We start from the raw sequence: 19,337 nt of genomic DNA on the forward strand, positions 1-19,337 counted from the left end.
TTTTCTTTGGGATGAAACACGCTTGCAAAAATGTCCCAACGGTCCTTCGTCTGTGGGACTGCCTTTTTTTGGGTCACACTGAAAATACAATTTATATAACATTACAGGTATTTTCTACAAGAACATAGATTAATATCATACTTTTATTAGAAAAAAATCTTGGTTTTAAAACACTTTTGTTTTTAAAAAGCATTTTCAACAAGAAAAAAAGTTGTAATGTTAAGACAATAAAGTCAGACTTCTCAGAGGGGAAAAGAGGGGAGTTATATTATTATGTGTGAAAAAAGTGCAATTTTACATGAATTATGTCGTAATATTACAAGTCTTCTACGGAAAAAGCTTTAATTTTACAAGAATAAAGTCCTTCTTTTATGTGAAAATAAATACTAATTTTACAAGAATAAAGTTCTTAAATTATATGGGAAAAGATCTCTAATTTTACAAGAATAAAGTCATACTTTTTATGTGAAAAAAATAACAATTTTACAAGAATAAAGTTATAATATTATATGGAAAAAAGCTCTAATTTTGCAAGAATTAACTCTAAACTTTTATTACAAAAAAGAATTTTAGGTAAAAAGCTCTAATTTTACAAGAATAAAGTCATACTATTATTGTGGAAAAAAATAACAATTTAACAAAAATAAAATTATAATATTACATGGAAAAAAGCTCTAATTTTACAAGAATTAACTCTAAACTTTTATGAGAACAAAGTCCTCATTTTGTGAAAATAAAGATTTTACAAGATTTTTTTTCATGCATGTATTAATTGATAACAAGAAAAAAGTTGAGTCAAACTTCTCTGAAGAAAAAAAAACAAATTTTGACAAGAATAAAGTTGTAATATGTGTGGAAAAAAAAGTGCTATTGAATGAAATCATCATATTACAAGAATTTTCTACAAAAAAGCTGTAATTTTACAAGTGTAGTGACGGTCACATAGCTTCTGGGTGATGGGAATCCAGGCAATAACGCGCTCCAATAATGTCCAGACAGATGATCACTTTGGAATGAATATTGTTTATTGTGTTGAAGTGAAGGAAAGAATTGAAAAGCAATAATTTTATGTCCAAGGAGGCAAATATGATGGTATATTGAATTAATCCTCCAAAACAAACCAGGTGAATTAAACCCAAAGGCAGCATAAATGGCTCCTGTAACAAAAATAGTCATACCTTCATGTGGAATAAACTAAACTTCTATGAGGAAAAAAACAAATATTTGATCTTAATGTATTATTTTACAGGAATAAATGTATACTTTTGCAAAAAAAAGTTATTTTCAGAGATTCCTTATTTTTATAATTTTACAAGAATAAAGCCAAAAGGTCCAACTATTATTATAAAAATAATCTTCCATTGTTACATAAAAAAGATGATAAGAATAAATTCATATGAGAAACAACATTTGATACAAAATGTATCAAAGTGGGGCCCCCCATCATGCACACGGCCCTCGCTGGGAGACATTTGGACATTTGGACACCCCTGTTGTAATATTCCAACTTCCAACACATTACTCCCTTAATTTGACATATTATTGACCTTCATTTAAAACTACTCTTTTAACTCCATAGTGTCACATCCTAAGTGGGTGTTTATAATGAATATGCTTTACTTGGCGGATATTGTTGCCACACGTTATGTTGTCGACTGTGTGACTGTGTGTGTGTGTGTGTGTGCAGGCGGCTGAGCGTGCGTGTGGCGGCGTCTATAGCATGGCGGAGAATCCATCAAAGCTTATCATTATAAGTAAACATGACAGAGTGGACAAAATGTCTTGTGTGCCGCCAGACTTGCTATCTAACCACAAGCCATATCTGTGATGATGGACTGATGTGGCGCTGGCTTGCTCTAAAGCAAGTGTGTGGGAGTGGGAAAAAACACACACACACACACACACACACACAAGATCAAAAAGAACACACATCTCCAGACGGTAATAGCACGCTCAAGTTACCTTTAACATGACCACTCAGAGGACTATTAGTAGCTCAACGGTGCATGAAAAGCTAACTTATCATACATGCTGTCATAAATCATGCAGGAATTTATAGCTGCTATTTAGCTGGGGAGGGGGGGTTCATATTTGCACTTATGGACTATTTTTTTTTTTGGTCTGAAAAAGGAGGTTATTACTGTACATGGCAACTCTTTTTTTATGGCAGGAAAGTCAAACATGTGATTTATTAGTTTGGTTAGATCAGTGCTAAGTACTAGCTCAAAAGTATGTATCATAAGAAAATAAGTATCACTGTGACCATGGCGGTTTAGGTTGGGGATCCCCTTCCCGTGCATATGTCTCAAATATTTGTTGCACTGTATTCAGGCACATTCTTCGAACTGCCACTGTGTTGCCACGGAGATCAGGAGAACCAGAGTATAGAGCAGAGGGAGCCACCCGGTGTGGCCCAGCAAGGTGCACTGTATTCAGGCACACGTTCCAAGCAGCTGGTATGACACCACGGAGGTCTCTGGTAAACCTTTCACATGTCGCAGTGCTGCCGTTTCAGGTGGCTGATCTGGAGCGCTTGATTTGCTCACCCGCACATTAATAATTGGAGCGTATTTTTCGGTTGTATTTTTTAATTTTTTTTTCCTGAAAAAAAAAATTCAATTCAGGTTTAGACACCCTTGCTCTAAGTACCACTAGTGTTACTCGTGCCACAGTATGAAATTAAATTTTGCATTCTTTTAGCTTTCAGTTCTCCCCTTTTTACAACAGCCCTGATAAGCAGGGTAAACAACGCTGCACTGTTGGCTCCCCGACCGCAGTCATGTGATGGAAAAAGGGTGTTGTTCTCTACTCTCGTCTTTCTTTTTTAGGGGCACCCACACTCTTCCTGGAGCTTTAAGAGCTGAAACCCCTGGCGGTGATAACCTTTTGCCTAGCTGCTGAGTTCCTGGGTTAAAGGTGACGTGCTGCAGTGCCTCTACCGGCTTGGCAGATTGACAGTGGCTGTAGTGGCACTGGATGGTGTACAGTAGAGACAAGGGCTTTTTTTTAAGCCATGTCTCCGTCACTTTCATGCCGCTGTCTGGTCCCGCTGGGCGGTGTGAGGGCTAATTACCCACATGCTAACCCGGGAAGGAGGGTGTTTCGGTCATCGACCACCAAGGGAGAGGCACAAACCGTTATCATCCCGAGCATGAATAGAAAATAATGCTAATGGGATGTATTACTTTCTCCTTTCTATTCATTCTAAAGATATAAAAACAGCTAAAAGCCTGCTATTAAAACAACTTCAACCTCCATCAAAGTTTTTTTTTTATACATACATGCTGTAACCATGTGGTAACAGTGCATTCTTGCAAATACTTATTAGTATTTTGCGCTACTTCCTTCCTGGGAAGGAAGTACTGCATTAACTGACGCGCTTGGTTTTTCCAAAATGTATTTATTAGCGTAGCCAAAAAAATATGCATATTTAAACAAATTGGATATCTTGTTTTCTTACAATAAGCAGTTTCAAGTATAAAACAAAAATACAGATAAAAGTATTCAAACATGTGAATGTAGTATTCAACATCAGCCACCAGATGTCAGTAATTGTCCAGTGATTGCCAGAACAACAGGCTTTTATTGCATGTTTAAATGATCTCACAGTAATCATAACATAATAATCATAGTACTAATACATGTTACTGGTGAAGCCTTGACGTCACTTCCTGTCCGCCACCTATTCTGCTCCCCTGCAAGGTAAACTGTCTTAAATGGTTTATTTTGTCTTTATATGAATTATATTGGGTAATAGGAGTATAATGGTGACAATATGGCTGCAATTTCATGTCTAGAATGCTCTAATTGTGTTTTAGAAGATTGTAAAACATGTTTTCTATTCCTTTATAAAAAAGGAATCCTACTTTGAGGAAATTCACATATCGCAGTCAAGTCTGGAACAAATGAACCGCGATACACGAAGGATTGCGGTATATTCCGTTTTCCGCTTTTTGTGGTTTTGGATTCATGCAAAAACTCTCTTGTGGTGCAGCAACTGCTGCCGTAAAATGAAAAAAAGCCATAAATGAACCTCTTTGCCTGCCGCATATTTCTTGTCCTAATTTGCTTGTCACACAACAGCCTGTCAGCATCTTTATATCTTCTTGTAAACACATGGGGGGGGGGGGTAGAAGAAGTGCCTCCCGAGAGCTTCCTTAACTGCGTTTCCTTCGCAGGTTGGCTTCATTAGGAAGAATTTATGACTCCCTCATATTTGCCATCGATCATGGTTTGTGTGACATAACTGTTTTGGGTGTTTAGGTTTTGCGGCTTCCTGCTGCTGCTGCGTACTTGACGTTATCAACCGTTGTAGTCAAAGCTGGACGTGTGTGTGACGTCTGGGCGGAATCATTATAGATCTGCTCAAGGCCTCTCTTACACGTTGTTGTGATTGTAACGCGAATGATGGTGACTTTTTGGTGGCGGCTGCCCTGTACGCCAGTCACATGATCATTGTGAGGGTCATGCCGGTGGGAGATGATACCCAGACCCGCAGCTTCCCTGCCAACACAAACCCTTCTCACCAGCTAATAACCACCCCCCATAATGCTTTGCGCCAAGGGGTTTGTTGTAGGAGCGCTTGATGTGAGGAGGAGGGACTCACCGGCGCCATGGCGATCCCAACGAAAACTTATCTCCTCTCTCACAATGATAGCGCCTGTCAAAGTAAATGCCAAGATACACACGCTGAACCAGCAACTGGTTAACTCCTGCACTGTCCAATCACATGACAGGATGCTGCCATGCCCCGCCTGAAAGGGTCCAACTTGCCTCAGGTCAAATAGGCCTAAACGCCATTGTTGGGCCTTACATTGTAGTACTTGCTGTCTGAGGTCGCCCCCTAGCGACACATTTAAGTAAGGAAAATACACATCAACTGTCACACAAGTGTCAAAAGAATTTAGATCGTAAATGCAAATTCAACCAATCATTCGGTGATGAAACCTGGTCTGGTTTTGAGTTTTGAAAGGTGAATATTACGCATAAACAACTGCAAGGGCGATGAGTGTTAATAATAGGGAAGTGTGTGACTCAGAAGCAGCACAAACTAAACACTACCATGAACACGACTAAGATAGCACACAAATCAGCGTTCTACTTAATGGCGGATCAAAACAATATCTGGACACCTGTTTGTCTAGGACAGGGGTCAGCAACCTGCGGCTCCAGAGCCGCATGTGGCTCTTCAGCCTCTTTATTGTGGCTCCCTTTGCGATGCTTGAATATTTTTAACACCCGAGTGGGGAAAATGCACGTCTTTTGTAATGAGTTTTAAAAAATCCAACTTTGTCTGAGACCATGAATGCATCCTGAGTGAGTTCTGACTGCTATCCAGTTCAGTACATGAAGAAAAACAAGTAATACTTACCTACAAATCTAAAAAATAAATTTGAGATAATTTAAAAACAGCGGCATGGGAACTTGTTTTTACGTTTACAGTAGTTTACACATACATTTATGTAAGTTTATCTCCAAAACTAGCAAGAGTACTCCAACTCATCTTTTCTTATCTGAACTACTTTGATACCCCCAAATTCCCTCCAATGTTGTTTTAAACATACTATATGTTTTGCGGCTCCAGGCTATTTTTCTTCAGTGGGCATTGGGTAAAATGGCTCTTTTCATAGTAAAGGTTGCCGACCCCTGGTCTAGGACTATGTCGCAATTACGGGTAAAGTATCATATTTGTCATAAAAGAAGTTCCCTGACCGGGAATCGAACCCGGGCCGCGGCGGTGAGAGCGCCGAATCCTAACCACTAGACCACCAGGGACATAGCGAGTGCAGGCAATACAGTGTTTATATATTATAACACGTAAACTGTATTGCCAAACCGTGTTGATGAGGTCATTGACCAACTCGACTTATTTTATTGTATTATACTAAACAACAAGATAGCAATTCCATCAATGACTTTGACGCTAAATATTTGCGCGCGTGTGTTATACCCTTTGTTTGCCGCAAGGGGGTAGCCAAGGTCGCGTCTTCAGTTTGAGCTTGGATGCAGGATGCACGCGAGGTATGTGCAGGGATTTTGGCTAGGCTAATATTTACATTTCCCTTCTCAGCGTAGCCTTTGTGTGCATTGTTGCACCTTAAGCTTTACAATGAATAGCATGGAACTAAATCGGCTTCTCTAAACAAGGACGAGGAGGAGGACGAGGACGAGGAGGAGGAGGACCGGCGTCTTCCGCTGACATTTCCCCACTGTGTCCACCAGGCTTCCATTGTCTTGTAAACAAAGTACCTAGCTAGACAGCATTAGCGAGCATTGGCGAACATCAACAGCGAGACTGGACCTTGCCCTCTGTTTTCGATCCGAGCACGGCACGGATTGTTAATCTCATCTGAGTCCGTCTCTCCGGTGAAGATTTGAATAATGTCTTAACGCCGATGCAAAGCGAGGAGCGGGAGCTAAGCGCGGGGTAACGTCGCTGCACGTCACTTTTTTCCCTAGTAATTAACATTAACCATGTAATTATGTAACGTGTTTAGGCGACTCATGACGTGAGGCTTGCTGTGACATGCATTTACACTAAAATGTTCGAGTCCCTGTGAACACAGATAGGTGATTCGTGTTTAATTCATATGCAGGCATGTAGAGATGGTTTTGATTAGAAAAATAACCTTAATCACTATTAAGTAGAAGCAGTTGTGTGTGTCTTTTTGCAGAATATTTATTGTTTTTTTTACTTGAACCGTCTCCTCTCACACTGAGCATAACCAGGCTTCTTATGTTTGGGTGTATTGCAGTCAAGTGAATGTGGTTCATTGCAGGACGAGGAGGAAGTGTGACGACAACAACACAACACTGTGAGACGAGGGGTCTTCTACAAAGGCTGCAGGCTGGGTGGGACACAGTGGACGTGGATGGTTTTATGGGTGTCCTCCATTGCATGCAGATTTACGTAGCACCCGGGACAGATGGAAAAGAGGGACAGAAAGCCGGGATACTTTGCCAGGTAAGTGCTGTCTATCTGTATATAATATATGATACTACACTACACTAAATTATTTAGCAAGTATGCAAGTAATCTTTTAACGTTTTAAGTAACATTAGCGTGCCTAACCATGGAGCAAGTGTAAAAAGAACTTAACTGAGTTACAAGGTGAGAAGAATTTGAAGGCTTTGCACATTTTCTGACATGAGTAAATGTAAACAGAAGTTAACCGGTACACAATAACAATGAAGATAAAATAGTACCAACTCACAGTAATTTTATGCTTTTGTTTACTCGCATTAACATCAACAGACGTGGTAGCGAACGCACATAGGGATTATTAAGTATGCCTCGGAGGTGAGTGTCTTCACGTATTTCTTTATTATTTATAACACGGGCCATGGTGTACCGAGTAGTCAGGATGACAACAGTTTTGAACCCACACTACTGCTATGACACAATAACATCCGTTTCCTGTTCTATGGTTGTCGTCACACTTCCCTTTGTAAATGCTGACTGAGCTAAAATCTCAGTAGATTATATTTTTGCGTCATTTTGAGTCATATTTGTTCCAGTAACGTGTCCTTTACTTTTACTGGATCGCGTGCTTTATCAGACGGCCCATTGTCGGCCATTGTTAATATAACATTGTGTTCCTCTGCCATTTTGCACCCCACTGCCAGGTGCATCACCAACCGATACTCAGTCAGCACGTATTCCAACACAATAATAGCCACCCCTCATCACTGGCTAATAGCTGCCCAAGGACGACGAGGAGAACGTTGATTTCAAGCTGGAGGTTAGCTCCATCCTGAAACCTGAACCCAGAAAGCGGGACCGGTCACAGCCCCGCTAAGTAGCGTGTAATTGGCACATAATGTTGGACAAAGAGAGCCTCACTTTGGCAGGTGTTCATGTGTTGAATCATGGTGGTATGGTTGAATTTTGCTCTGCTGCGTTATTTGTGATAGGTGGATATTCATAAAGGATCGAATAATGACACAATGGCATCGGGCCTAACATTCCGATTCTCCCATGATTGTGTGAAGTTTTTATTTCGATTCCTAGTTTTGATGCCCACTCTGGGCATTGAGAAAAAGCATCAGCGTTCCAACGTTGCCTAACTCTAATTTTGCCCATTAAATTCACCCCCCCTCCATGACTGCATGTGTTGTTTATATTTTGTTATTTGGTAGCTTCTGTTACACAGACAGCACATGTCCTGCACCTGTCTGTGCTTTTCAGACAGAACACAGCCAACTGGGATGTTGCTTTACCGTATTATTGACAGAATACCCCTTTCACACAGGCAACCGCATCTGTTACAGCTCAGATACTATCTTCCAAGTTGGAAACTGGCTTGTTATCCAAAATCCTGTGAAAGGGGGCGTTAGCTTAAACCCTCTTTTGTGTTTCTGTTGACTAAGGAGCAAAAAATGCTGGGTCATGGCGATTGATTCTTGTTTCATTATTGATGGAGCCTTGCTTGCATATTTGTCAGGAGTGAAGGTTGGTAGCGAGGAGGAGAGAGAAGGGGAGTTTTCGGGAAATAGCCCTGAGTGAAACAGATGGTGTTGTTGGGATTGCAGATTCCAGAGTTGGCACATCCAGTGTGCAGTGCATCAGTGGAAGTGGCGGCCCCAGGCTGTGGGAGAGGCCTTAGAGCGCCGTCTGCAGTCCTTATCGACCCCATCTTGCTCTCTCACTCCATTAAGAAGTCTTCTCTTTTGTTTTCTTTTAGCCTGGAAGAGGCATTAGCAGCCCCCCATCAGTGAAAGCATTTGATAAATCAATGGACGTCTTATCCTTGATGATGTTTTTATACTCACCCTTAAGTTACCCTCGTCCACTTTCATTATCTTTGAAGTGCCGCAACAACCGGCAAGTCCGTTTGGCTGCTGCTGCTGCGCCAGCCGCCCCCTTCTATGAACCCCAACCGATGGCGTTACATCACTGTGGTGCCTGTTAGTGATTACGTTAAACAAGTGCTACCATAGCAACCTAGCACTGACGCAAATTAAATAGCTCCACAAACCACAGCATTTTTTCTGCACCTCTTGGGCACAATCTTTACAATATTGTTTACCAAACCAGCAGTCTCCATAACATTCTTTTCAGGCATGGCTCAGGTTTTTTGTTTTGTTTTTATTGACGTTTCAGTGACTTAAAGTGTGGTTTAGTATTTTTAGTTCAGCATTTCAGGGCCATTTTGTAATGGAAATGTCATGAAATGTCTACCAAACCAGTTTATAGGTAGTTAGCTAGATATATTACGCTGACAATTTATCTATATAACGTTGTTTGGATTTGCCTTTTTGCTGAGTCACTGACTTTAGCTGCATTTATAGCCCAACTTTGGGTTGCAGTCATGTTATGTAAGTATGTTATGCTTTTTATTTATCAGCTGTGGAATGTGGAATGTGATTCTAGTCTTCATCTCAGCTTTGTCTTATAGGTGACACATTATTTTTCTCCACTGCTGTTTTTTTTCCATTATTGTTGCTAGTTTGTTGGCTAAATGATGCCAAAACTGTGCATCCATTCCCTTTGTGTTTTGGTCCATCAGGCTGAAGAGGCGGAGACAGCTCAAACAGAGCCAATCAGAGAAGGCTGTGAATGAACACAGCGCGGCGGTCATCTCCTGTCCGGATGTACTGAGTGACAATGAAGGCAACAAGAAGGCCGGCCTGCAGAGAGTAACAGCAAAGACACCTGCTGGGTCAGGTAAAGACCAAGTCAATAAGCTTCTATTGTTCTCAAAATGTTAGAATTTTAACACTTGATTATCTGCGGATTGATAAACAACGCAGAAATCCTTTGTTCCCCGCGCCATTTCTCATAATGACCCCCATCAGGAAGTTGCATCACCCTTATCCTGTGCTGTGTTGTATTTAGTAGGAAGGACCACTTTCTGTCCGCCATTACATCGCGTGTTGATAAGAATGTAGCAATACCACATATGGCCTTATGCCCCCCCCCCCACTCCACCCACTACAATAAAAGCAAATGCTTCACCATTTCACCATTTATGAGCAGCGTGCAACCAGTACAAGGCTCCAGTGTTCATAACAGGAGCTTTTGTCTTGGATGCAGAGTGCAGCTGGAGTCTGGCTGTCTTCTAAAGCTTAGTCATGCCTCTGTGTTACCATGGAGGAGGCTGCTAATAGCTTTTGGATCTCAGTTGGCAAGAAGCAAATCTTGCAGACTGTGGACTTTGTCAATGGTCAAATAGCGAGTGTGTGCATGATAACAGAGTGTGCTTACAAAAAAAAAAGGGGGGGGGGTGCTGGATCACAAGACAAATAAGCATACAAAATGACCCTGCATGTACTTTATGGCTTAATAATTATGCTAGTTAGTGTTGCATGTACTGTGAACTGTGCTGTCAGTTTTATGCATTTTGATGGATTTATCATTCAAATGTGAGCAATACAGCATTCAATTGAATAAATAGAACTTAATACTTATTCACCTTCTTTTCAAATATACTTATAAGTCAGAGCATTCATTAATTTTCGACCGTTTATCCTCACAAGGGTCGCAGGGGGTGCTGGAGGTACACTCTAGACTGGTGGCCAGCCAATCACAGGGCACATATAGACAAACAACCATTCACACTCACATTCATACCTATGGACAATTTGGAGTCGCCAATTAACCTAGCATGTTTTTGGAATGTGGGAGGAAACCGGAGTACCCGGAGAAAACCCATGCATGCACGGGGAGAACATGCAAACTCCACACAGAGATGGCCGAGGGTGGGATTAAACTTGGGTCTCCTAGCTGTGAGGCCTGCACACTAACCACTCAGTCGCCGTGCAGCCATTAGTAATTCATTCAGACATAATTTGTAAGAAATGTACAAAATAACTGAGCATTTTCATAGGAAATCCAATGACAACCAAAAATACATTTTATAGTAACTTCCTGTACTGGTTTTCTTTCCTTGGCCCCATGGTTGGTTATTTAGCGGTCAATGAATGCACGGATTCACCATAGATTTGTAATATGCTATGATAACCAAACCAGTGTATGAAACAGAGATGGCCGTGGGTGGAATTGAACTTGGGTTTCCTAGCTGTGAGGCTTGCGTACTAACCACTTGTCTGGATTGCAGCCGTCAGAGCACTCAGTAAAATTAAAAACAAAAAGGTATAACTGAGACAGTTTTCTTGTGTAATAAGGAAGGGTGATGGTATTCTTTCTTATCTGAAAGACTTAACTTACAACATGTTTTTCTCAGATTTCATCAGACGCAGTCAATCCAAAACACTGTCTTGAGCTATGAACAACAAAATAGTGTTATGTGATCTTCTTGTCCTCAGTGTTCTTTTAAATGTTGTTGTGGTCGCAGCTGATGGCTGTAAAAGTAACAACCCGGCAAAGAGGGAGAAGAGGAGGCCGCCAGGGACAGTGGAGTTCTTTGTGAGCAGAACCGCTTTTATTAACCGAATCTTCTCGCTTCAGCAGTGGGTACGTATTATTTTTGACATTATGGACTCGTTTCAGGTGGGACCTGATGATTCCCTCAACAGTATCGCCCTCAAGTTCAACATCACCCCAAACAAGCTGGTTCAGCTCAACAAGCTCTTCTCTCACAGTGTCTACCCTGGGCAGGTGAGAAGTTTAAACCACTTCCTCACCGTCACAGCTAACACACCGGACACATTGTCCATCACTATGACAGAAGCTGTTTGTCCCTGATGTGGGCCAGACCGACACCAAGTCCACTGACCCGTCCCTCGGCAATGGTTCCTCTTTGGAGACAAAGCAGGTAAATTATATAGCATGATGGTTTATTTTTGTTCTACGTGCTACCACTTCCTGTTAGTCTCAATTCCTCGTGCTCTTTTAGTTTTACAACAGTTTGGAAATGAGGAATGCAAACCTAACATCAGGTACACCCGTGTTACCCAATGACAACCAACACATTGGATCTCATGAGGTCGTCTTGTGTAAAAGTGGCCTCCATTTTAGTGGTGGGCAAATCCATCCATTTCAATGAACCAGATCATTCCGGTTCATTCAGTTAAAAGATCTGTTCATTTCGGTCAATTGGTCCTTAGCCTGTGATCTCCCCCAGTGCATAGATCCGGTCAGCCGTGTCGAGTCAGTCCGTTCACTCGTTCCGACTCAACAGTTGACACTTGATGACGTATCTTGAAATCTAAAGTATTATGACAGCCCTCCGGATCCGAGCGTCTCAGCTCCCCGGTTCGGTCTGTCTTTCCAGTCAGAAAGAGATTGACCGGTTAAATCTTTCGGTTCAGCCTTTCAGTCAGCTAAACCCACCCACCCCCAGAGCGAGGCGCGATGATAGGATAAGACAGGCAAGCACGCAGATAGTCCCGCCCTGCAAAAAGGAACGGTGAACTGACTCTCCAGCTAATAATAAAAAAAAGCATTTGCAACTGAACGAACTGAACAGGTATTTTAGGGACGGTGATCTTGTTCATTCCGTTCACAAAAAAGAACCGACACATGACCGACAAACCACTACTCCACCGAGATGTTGCACAGGGTGGGTGAAGTGTATGAGTTCTCCATCTAACCAGCGGCATGATCTGACTTTACCTGCTGAAGGATGACGGTCCAAACTGCAGGTCGGCGAGGTCAATGCAACGGCAGCTCTCCCCAAATTCAGAGGACGAGAGCCCGGCAACAGTTAAATTCATCAAGATGAGCTGCAAGTACTTCACTGACGGAATGGTGAGCGCTTGAACGTGATGGTATACCTTGGAAAATTAATATGAATTATATATTATACTGTATTTAGTCTATAATGACACATTGTACCTGTAGAGGGCGCTTTAATGGTGTCACTTAACATAGTTGTGGTGATGTTATGCAGGGAGTGGTGGGCGGCGTGCTGATCGTGACCCCCAACAACATCATGTTCGACCCGCACAAGTCGGACCCCCTGGTCATCGAGCACGGCTGCGAGGAGTACGGCCTCATCTGCCCCATGGAGGAAGTGGTCTCTGTGGCGTTGTACGATGACGTGTCACGCATGAAGCTGAAAGATGCCCTGCCGTCGTAAGCCACCTCGAGCGTCACCATCATTTCCTTCACCTCATCGCTCCTTTGTAGTTCCTCCTTCCTGTTTCAATTCTTGTTCTCATCTTTTCTGTTACCAGAGCACCATCTAGCTTTTTGTTTCACATCACCTATTTAAGTTGTGTGCCATTTGTCATTTATGTTGGGCTTTACGTTCCTTTTTGTTGTTTTTTTTTTTGTTCCTTTCATTTCTCATCCACGCTTGACCCCGGCCCCACAGCGACCTACCCCAGGATCTGTGTCCTGTCTACAGGCCTGGTGAGTGGGAGCAGCTGCCGTCAGAACAAGACCTGAACCCCTTCAGCCGGTACAAAGCTCTGGATGCCAAGGAGCCCATCATCTTGGACGAGATGGAGTCTGTCCTCTCGGAAACCGGTGAGAAGTTTTATTCCTTGAAACATCAGAAGCCAATGCCGATGGTATCGTTTGATGACAGGGAGTGCAGACGGGGAGCAGACGGACAAGTCTCCCTCGGATGAGGGTTTCACTGAGTTGGATCCTACAGTCAACGGTAGCACTGAAGAAGCTGAGGCATCGTCCTCAACACAAACATTCGGAAGTTGCCGTAGAGATCTGGGAGGCCTCCAAGAACCAAAGAGCACAGACGGGGAGGAATCCCAGGACGCATCGCTGCTATGCCAAACTAAAGGGACACGGGACGACGATGAGGATGAAGGCTTAGCACAGAACAGCTCCGTAGAAGACGGTGAGTCCATCCAGTTATCTACAGAGATGGAAAACACAGGGAAGTTGCACAGCACTCCGACAACCCGAGAAGAAACCAAAGAAGAGCAAGCTAAAGCGACGGAAGAAAAGCTAAAGTGTGCTGAGGATCAGGGTATCAGGAAGTTGAGTGAGACTGCAGAGCTTTCCGGGAACCTGGATGCTTCTGGGAGTCCACAGAGACCCGCCAAGGTGGAGCATCTCAGCGAGCAGGAGAGGCGGAGGAAGAGCTACGAGGCGGAGATGAAGTCATGGCTGCTGGAGAGGATGCAGGCTCCCATTGAAGGTAAGGAATCAGTCAGTGACTGTCATAATATTATTATGCACATTTTAGTCTTTAATATGTCAAATTTATGCCACTGTTTCTCTTGATATTGTGACTTTATTCTCCTCATATCTGGTCTTTATTGTAAAAGTATTACTCTTTTTCCATTTTACTGTGTTTTTAGAATGAGCTGAAGGCTAATAAAAAAGCCACTGCTCTTGATGGCCCCCGGGCCACACTTTGGACACCCTAGACATACAACAACGTAACATTAAGGAGTGGGACAGGGGGACCCAAACGTTACACAAACACGAGCATTACACTCACATTTAGACAGCATGCTAGGTTGGCCATCTGGAGTTTTTCAGATGTGTAGCGAAGCCTTCCTTTCCTTGTTTAACGAAACGAACCCTTTCCGTGTCCTCTATAGACATGCTTTTCTCGTCAGAGGAGAAGAGTAAGAACCCACCGATGTTCCTCTGCTTCAAAGTGGGCAAACCAATGAGGAAGTCATTCGCTACTGGGATGACCTCCAGCCCCGCCCACTCATTTGGAAGCTTGGGCAAGCAGCCCGAGTACTGGTTTGCTGTGCCACAAGAGAGGTGAGACCATGCCAGATAGATCAGCTCCTCTGTTAGTGCTTCATGTGTTCTAACATGCTGTGTGTGTGTGTGTGTGTGTGTGTCCTCCAGGGTGGACCATTTGTATGCATTTTTCGTCCAGTGGTCTCCTGATGTCTATGGCAAAGAGGCCAGAGAGCAGGGCTTCATTGTGGTGGAGAAAGACGAGCTGGACATGATCGACAACTTCTTTGGAGATCCTGCGTCTTGCAGCTGGGAGGTGAGAACACACACGTTGACGGACACTCCATTAGGAACGCCTGCACACCTTCTCATAGCAGAAATCCTACAATAAAATGAATAATAGCCTATTTTAGAGTAAGAGTAAGTCGTTATGTGGCCTGACAATACAGAACTAATAAGAAATGTAGTAACAAAGATAGAAAGGCTGTATCAAACAGCATAATATCTGTATAAAACTATTAATACTAGGGCCAAGTACTTCATACATATGCTAAATATTCAATATTATTTTCATATTTGGAGTTGTCAGAAGTGCATGATAAATGTTAATCAACCTTTTTTATTCATACAAACGGCGTTTAATGTCTCCCATTTGTTTTTTCAGATCATCACAATCGACGAGGCCAAACGGAGGCAGAGTTTCGGCAGTTGTGAGGAGGAGCTGTGCGCGGACAGCCTGCCCTCGCTGAGCGATGCCAGCAGTCTGCTGCAGGACACACACATTGAGAAGGTGCAGTACTTCAGTACTACAGTATTTCCATAATGCCTCATATTAACTCTCTAACAAGATCTCAGTGTATAGCCTGGTCATATATCTCATCTTGTTTCATATTATCTACATACTGTATTGTATATAACTCTGGGAAAAACTGTTGATTTTGTTAATACTTGGGTTGTTTATGTTGTTTATTTTTCTATATTGTGTATTTTGTACTGCTTAACTGACTCTGTACTCTTGCTGCTGTGCAATACAAATTTCCCCACTGAGGGACGAATAAAGGCATATCTTAATCTTAATCTTACCGCACATTGGAAGGCAGGCGTCAAATGTGAGAGAGGTTCTTCCCGGTCGCTGACTGTAACCTGGATTATGATGTTGTCTAGCTGGCCTGTCGCTTGCCGGCCCGTGTGCAGGGTTACCCGTGGAGACTGGCCTACAGCACTGTGATGCACGGCACCAGCCTCAAGACGCTCTACAGGAACCTGGCTGATGTAGACAGTCCAGTGCTGCTGGTCATCAAAGACCTAGATAACCAGGTAGGTATATAGTCCATGTGGGTGTACGCCGTATACTCGCCACTGTTTTTTTTTTTTTTTTTTAATCTTGGTTTATTTTGGAATGTAGATCTTTGGGGCGTTCTCCACTCATCCCTTCCGAGTAAGTGAGCACTGCTACGGCACAGGAGAGACCTTCCTCTACAGCTTCTGTCCAGAGATTAAGGTTTGTGCTTGTTTTCCAGGTTGCATCTTTGCACCGTGTCTTATTGTGTTTGTCTGCAGGTTTACCGCTGGACAGGCGACAACTCTTACTTTGTCAAAGGCAATATCGACTCACTACAGATGGGAGGAGGAAGGTAAATCATTTCCAGTCAGATACTTTATGGTCAGTGCACCATGGCCTGTACTTCTCCATACTGTGGCCCAAATGTTGTCTGTGTACTCAACTGCAGAAAGTACCATGCATTTATTAGAGGGTTTGAATTTTGTAAAAATGCATTTTTATTGTAATTAACAGTTAATGTCCTCAAAAATACTCACCATACCTTGGTCCAATTTTTGAGGTAAGATGTTTAGTGAAGTTGTGTAGCGATATGAATTTAGTATTTTAGTTATTCATTCATTCATTCATTTTCTACCGCTTATCGTCACAACGGTCGTGGGGATGCTGGAGCCTATCCCAGCTGTCTTCAGGCGAGAGGTGGTGTACACCCTGGACTGGTCGCCAGCCAATCACAGGGCGCATATAGACAAACAACCATTCACACTCACATTCATAACTATGGACAATTTGGAGTCGCTAATTAACCTAGCATGTTTTTGGAATGTGGGAGGAAACCGGAGTACCCGTAGAAAACCCACTCATGCACGGGGAGAACATGCAAACTCCACACAGAGATGGCCGAGGGTGGAATCGAACTTGGGTCCCCTAGCTGTGTGGCCTACGCACTAACCACTTGGTCACCGTGCAGCCTATTTTTAGTTAGATTTCATGTTAAATTGTTCACTTCTGCAGACAATCTTGCGGACACTCAATATTTTTGTGTGTTTTGTGTATATTATATTTTTTGCATCACTCTCAAGTAACTAATAATAGTTAGGTAGGTCGTCCAGAAACCAGAAGGTTGTCGTTTTGATCCTCGCTGCCTCCGCCCAGTCGCTGTCATTGTGTCCCTGGGCAAGACACTACACCCCCTTGCCTCAAGTGCTGCTGTATGAATGTGAATGAAGGTTTGGTGGTGGTCAGAGAGGCCGTAGGCGCCAATTAGCAGCCATTTTTGCATCAGGAGTAAAATATTGAAAATTCAAATATGGAAATACAAGCATTGTTTTTATGTGGTGTTTAATTAATTAACCCTGAGTTTAATTACATCAGAGAATGGATAGAGCGGAGGCCGCTATGTAAAGAAATAAGATTGTCGTGTCTAATATTTGTTTCTGTCACTGCAGTGGTCAGCTGGGTCTGTGGCTTGATGCCGAGCTGTACCGAGGCACCACCACCAAATGCGCCACCTTCAACAACCAGCCGTTGTCGACCCAGCAGGACTTCAACATCCACAGTCTGGAGGTGTGGACCTTCGAGTAGCTCCCACGGACATGTGTCACCTTCTGCTCTCACAAAATCCTTTTCAAGCACCGCTTGGAGGTAAAGCTTAGCTAAATGTTCTGTGAGGGGGCGTGGCAGAAAACAGTCGTTTCTAGAAGGTGGGTTCAGCTTTTGTGATTGTAAGACCTCGACCTGTTGCACTCCACCTCCAAAAGCCTCCAGCTTTCCCTCCAGCATGCAGACTTGCCTTAGTGCCACAACATTTGTCCTTAAGAAGACATCCCACAAAGCTTTAGCGTAAAGTGAAAGCCATTGTATGAATGTACAGGAACTGATCATGCAAGAAAAAGGAAGTTGCCCAGAGAGGATTTTCACCCTCCACCATTTTATGTACCATTTAAATGCTGCACTTCCTCTCAACGCCACCTTGACTTTTAGACTGAATCATGTTACCTTTCATCACCGGGAACCACAAAGTGTTTTCATTCCTTGCACCACCCAAAACACAATTTTTTGCATTGACCAAATATATTATTTGTCATATTTTGATACTATGTTTTTGTTTTTACATTTTTTTTTATTTTCTATTAGTAATTTTCTGTGGTTGTACTTTAATTTTTATTTGTGTTTACCAAACTGACGCAACCCAACAAGCACTTGGCGGGACAGATAATTTTATCACAGATTTTTTTTTTCTTCCATTTCTTGTTATTGTGTTTTAAAGCCAGTAGAACGGGGGTGTCCAAACTGTTTCCCTGTAGAAAGATGAAAGGATGCAGGGACCACTTGGATATACATTCACTTATCTTTCTTTAGCACACTAAGACCCATGTGAAGAAGAAATCTGCTCATATAGTATTAGTGAACACTGTTCAAATTCCTCTCTGTATAGTCTATATTTTTCAAATATGCCACGAGCCCAAAAAAAAAAAACTGTACTTTGGACACCCCCATAGTAGAAGAACCATCAGCTTGTTACTTTTTGCACTACAGGATTTAGTCCGATGCGTTATGGCGGATTTATGTAAGCATTTCTTGAAGAGGAAAAAAAAAAGACAACAAAGTGTTACAAGATGTTGTCCAACACCACTATGAAAGTAAAGGGATCAGTTGGTGCACTCCTCATATGCCACTAACTAAATCTTCAGATCACGCAAAAATTGATTTACAATCATGTTATGGAAGTGAGTGCATGGATATACTATAGTCCTCCATACACTGTTGTGGGTGTTAGTTAGCGCTCCATGTGTAAATGAGCTGTGTTGTAACTGTGAATGCACCCTAAGTATTATTTTCTTGTGAATCCCAAACTGCTGTCTTTATGTGAGTAAGGATGTATTTATTATTATTGTGTTGTTATTGCAATTACATTTATACCTGAATGTTATATACAGTATATATACATTCATTAAATGGTGTCTTATGTTGCTATGTTAACAGTGTGTTGTTGTTATGTACGATTTAAGAGAACAAAGCCAGTCGCTTTGCCCTGAAACTTTAGTTTGGTTCTTGTGGACCGTATATTGTCTTATGTATATATATATATATATATATTTGCATGGCATCAGCGTAGAAATATACCACTCCCCCTAATAAATGACTGTTCCTGATAATAAAGTACTTGGGATTTTAGTGGCAAAGGGCCTATTAGTGTGTTGTAGTGTGTAAGTAGTAGGGGCAGACTTACCATTAGGCAAACATGGGCAATTGGCAAGGGCCCCCAGAGTTCCGAGGGCCTCCAAACGTCTCATAAAAAGTGATTTTTTTCTCGGATTTAAATTACATATTACTGTTTTAATTAGTTCACATGCTTAAAACTACATAAAGATGTGTAAATTATGATGGTCGTTATTACTATTCCATGTTGGAGGACTTTAGCAAAACAAACTTGTTGGTGCACTTTGGAGAAAAATGAAGCGGAGTTACTTACCCAGTGGAACGAGGAAGACGAGAAGGCGAGAGGAAAACAACCTTTTTCATTCTCAGCAAACGTAGATACAT

The 19,337-nt window shown here is 42.3% G+C and overlaps 1 protein-coding gene and 1 non-coding gene across 6 annotated transcripts in view; one reads left to right on the top strand and one right to left on the bottom strand.

Annotated features, from left to right (window-relative positions):
- ncoa7b (nuclear receptor coactivator 7b) overlaps positions 1–18,773 on the top strand; it is a 36,304-nt gene extending 17,531 nt beyond the window's left edge. For 2 of the 5 annotated variants that reach the window (XM_058056163.2, XM_078799150.1), the window contains exons 2-17: positions 6,780–6,964; positions 9,510–9,667; positions 11,298–11,368; positions 11,453–11,560; positions 11,631–11,717; positions 12,527–12,652; positions 12,795–12,979; positions 13,221–13,375; positions 13,437–14,009; positions 14,419–14,590; positions 14,681–14,828; positions 15,177–15,302; positions 15,677–15,829; positions 15,918–16,013; positions 16,073–16,146; positions 17,240–18,773. In XM_058056163.2, the coding sequence (XP_057912146.2) occupies positions 6,927–6,964; positions 9,510–9,667; positions 11,298–11,368; positions 11,453–11,560; positions 11,631–11,717; positions 12,527–12,652; positions 12,795–12,979; positions 13,221–13,375; positions 13,437–14,009; positions 14,419–14,590; positions 14,681–14,828; positions 15,177–15,302; positions 15,677–15,829; positions 15,918–16,013; positions 16,073–16,146; positions 17,240–17,375 (2,406 nt within the window). In that variant the 5' untranslated portion in view covers positions 6,780–6,926 and the 3' untranslated portion in view covers positions 17,376–18,773. Of the gene's footprint in view, positions 1–5,925; positions 6,022–6,041; positions 6,428–6,779; positions 6,965–9,509; positions 9,668–11,297; positions 11,369–11,452; positions 11,561–11,630; positions 11,718–12,526; positions 12,653–12,794; positions 12,980–13,220; positions 13,376–13,436; positions 14,010–14,418; positions 14,591–14,680; positions 14,829–15,176; positions 15,303–15,676; positions 15,830–15,917; positions 16,014–16,072; positions 16,147–17,239 lie in introns of those variants that run through there. The other 3 variants (XM_058056162.2, XM_058056160.2, XM_058056166.2) reach the window with 3 other exon arrangements.
- Positions 5,704–5,775, bottom strand: trnae-cuc (transfer RNA glutamic acid (anticodon CUC)). The gene has a single exon. It is a non-coding gene; the product is annotated as a tRNA-Glu (tRNA).
- Positions 18,774–19,337: the final 564 nt, after the last annotated feature.

Source organism: Doryrhamphus excisus, linkage group LG19 (genome assembly GCF_037039965.1).
Source record: "Doryrhamphus excisus strain RoL-2023G ecotype Guam linkage group LG19, RoL_Dexc_Guam_v1.1, whole genome shotgun sequence".
NCBI lineage: Eukaryota > Metazoa > Chordata > Actinopteri > Syngnathiformes > Syngnathidae > Doryrhamphus > Doryrhamphus excisus.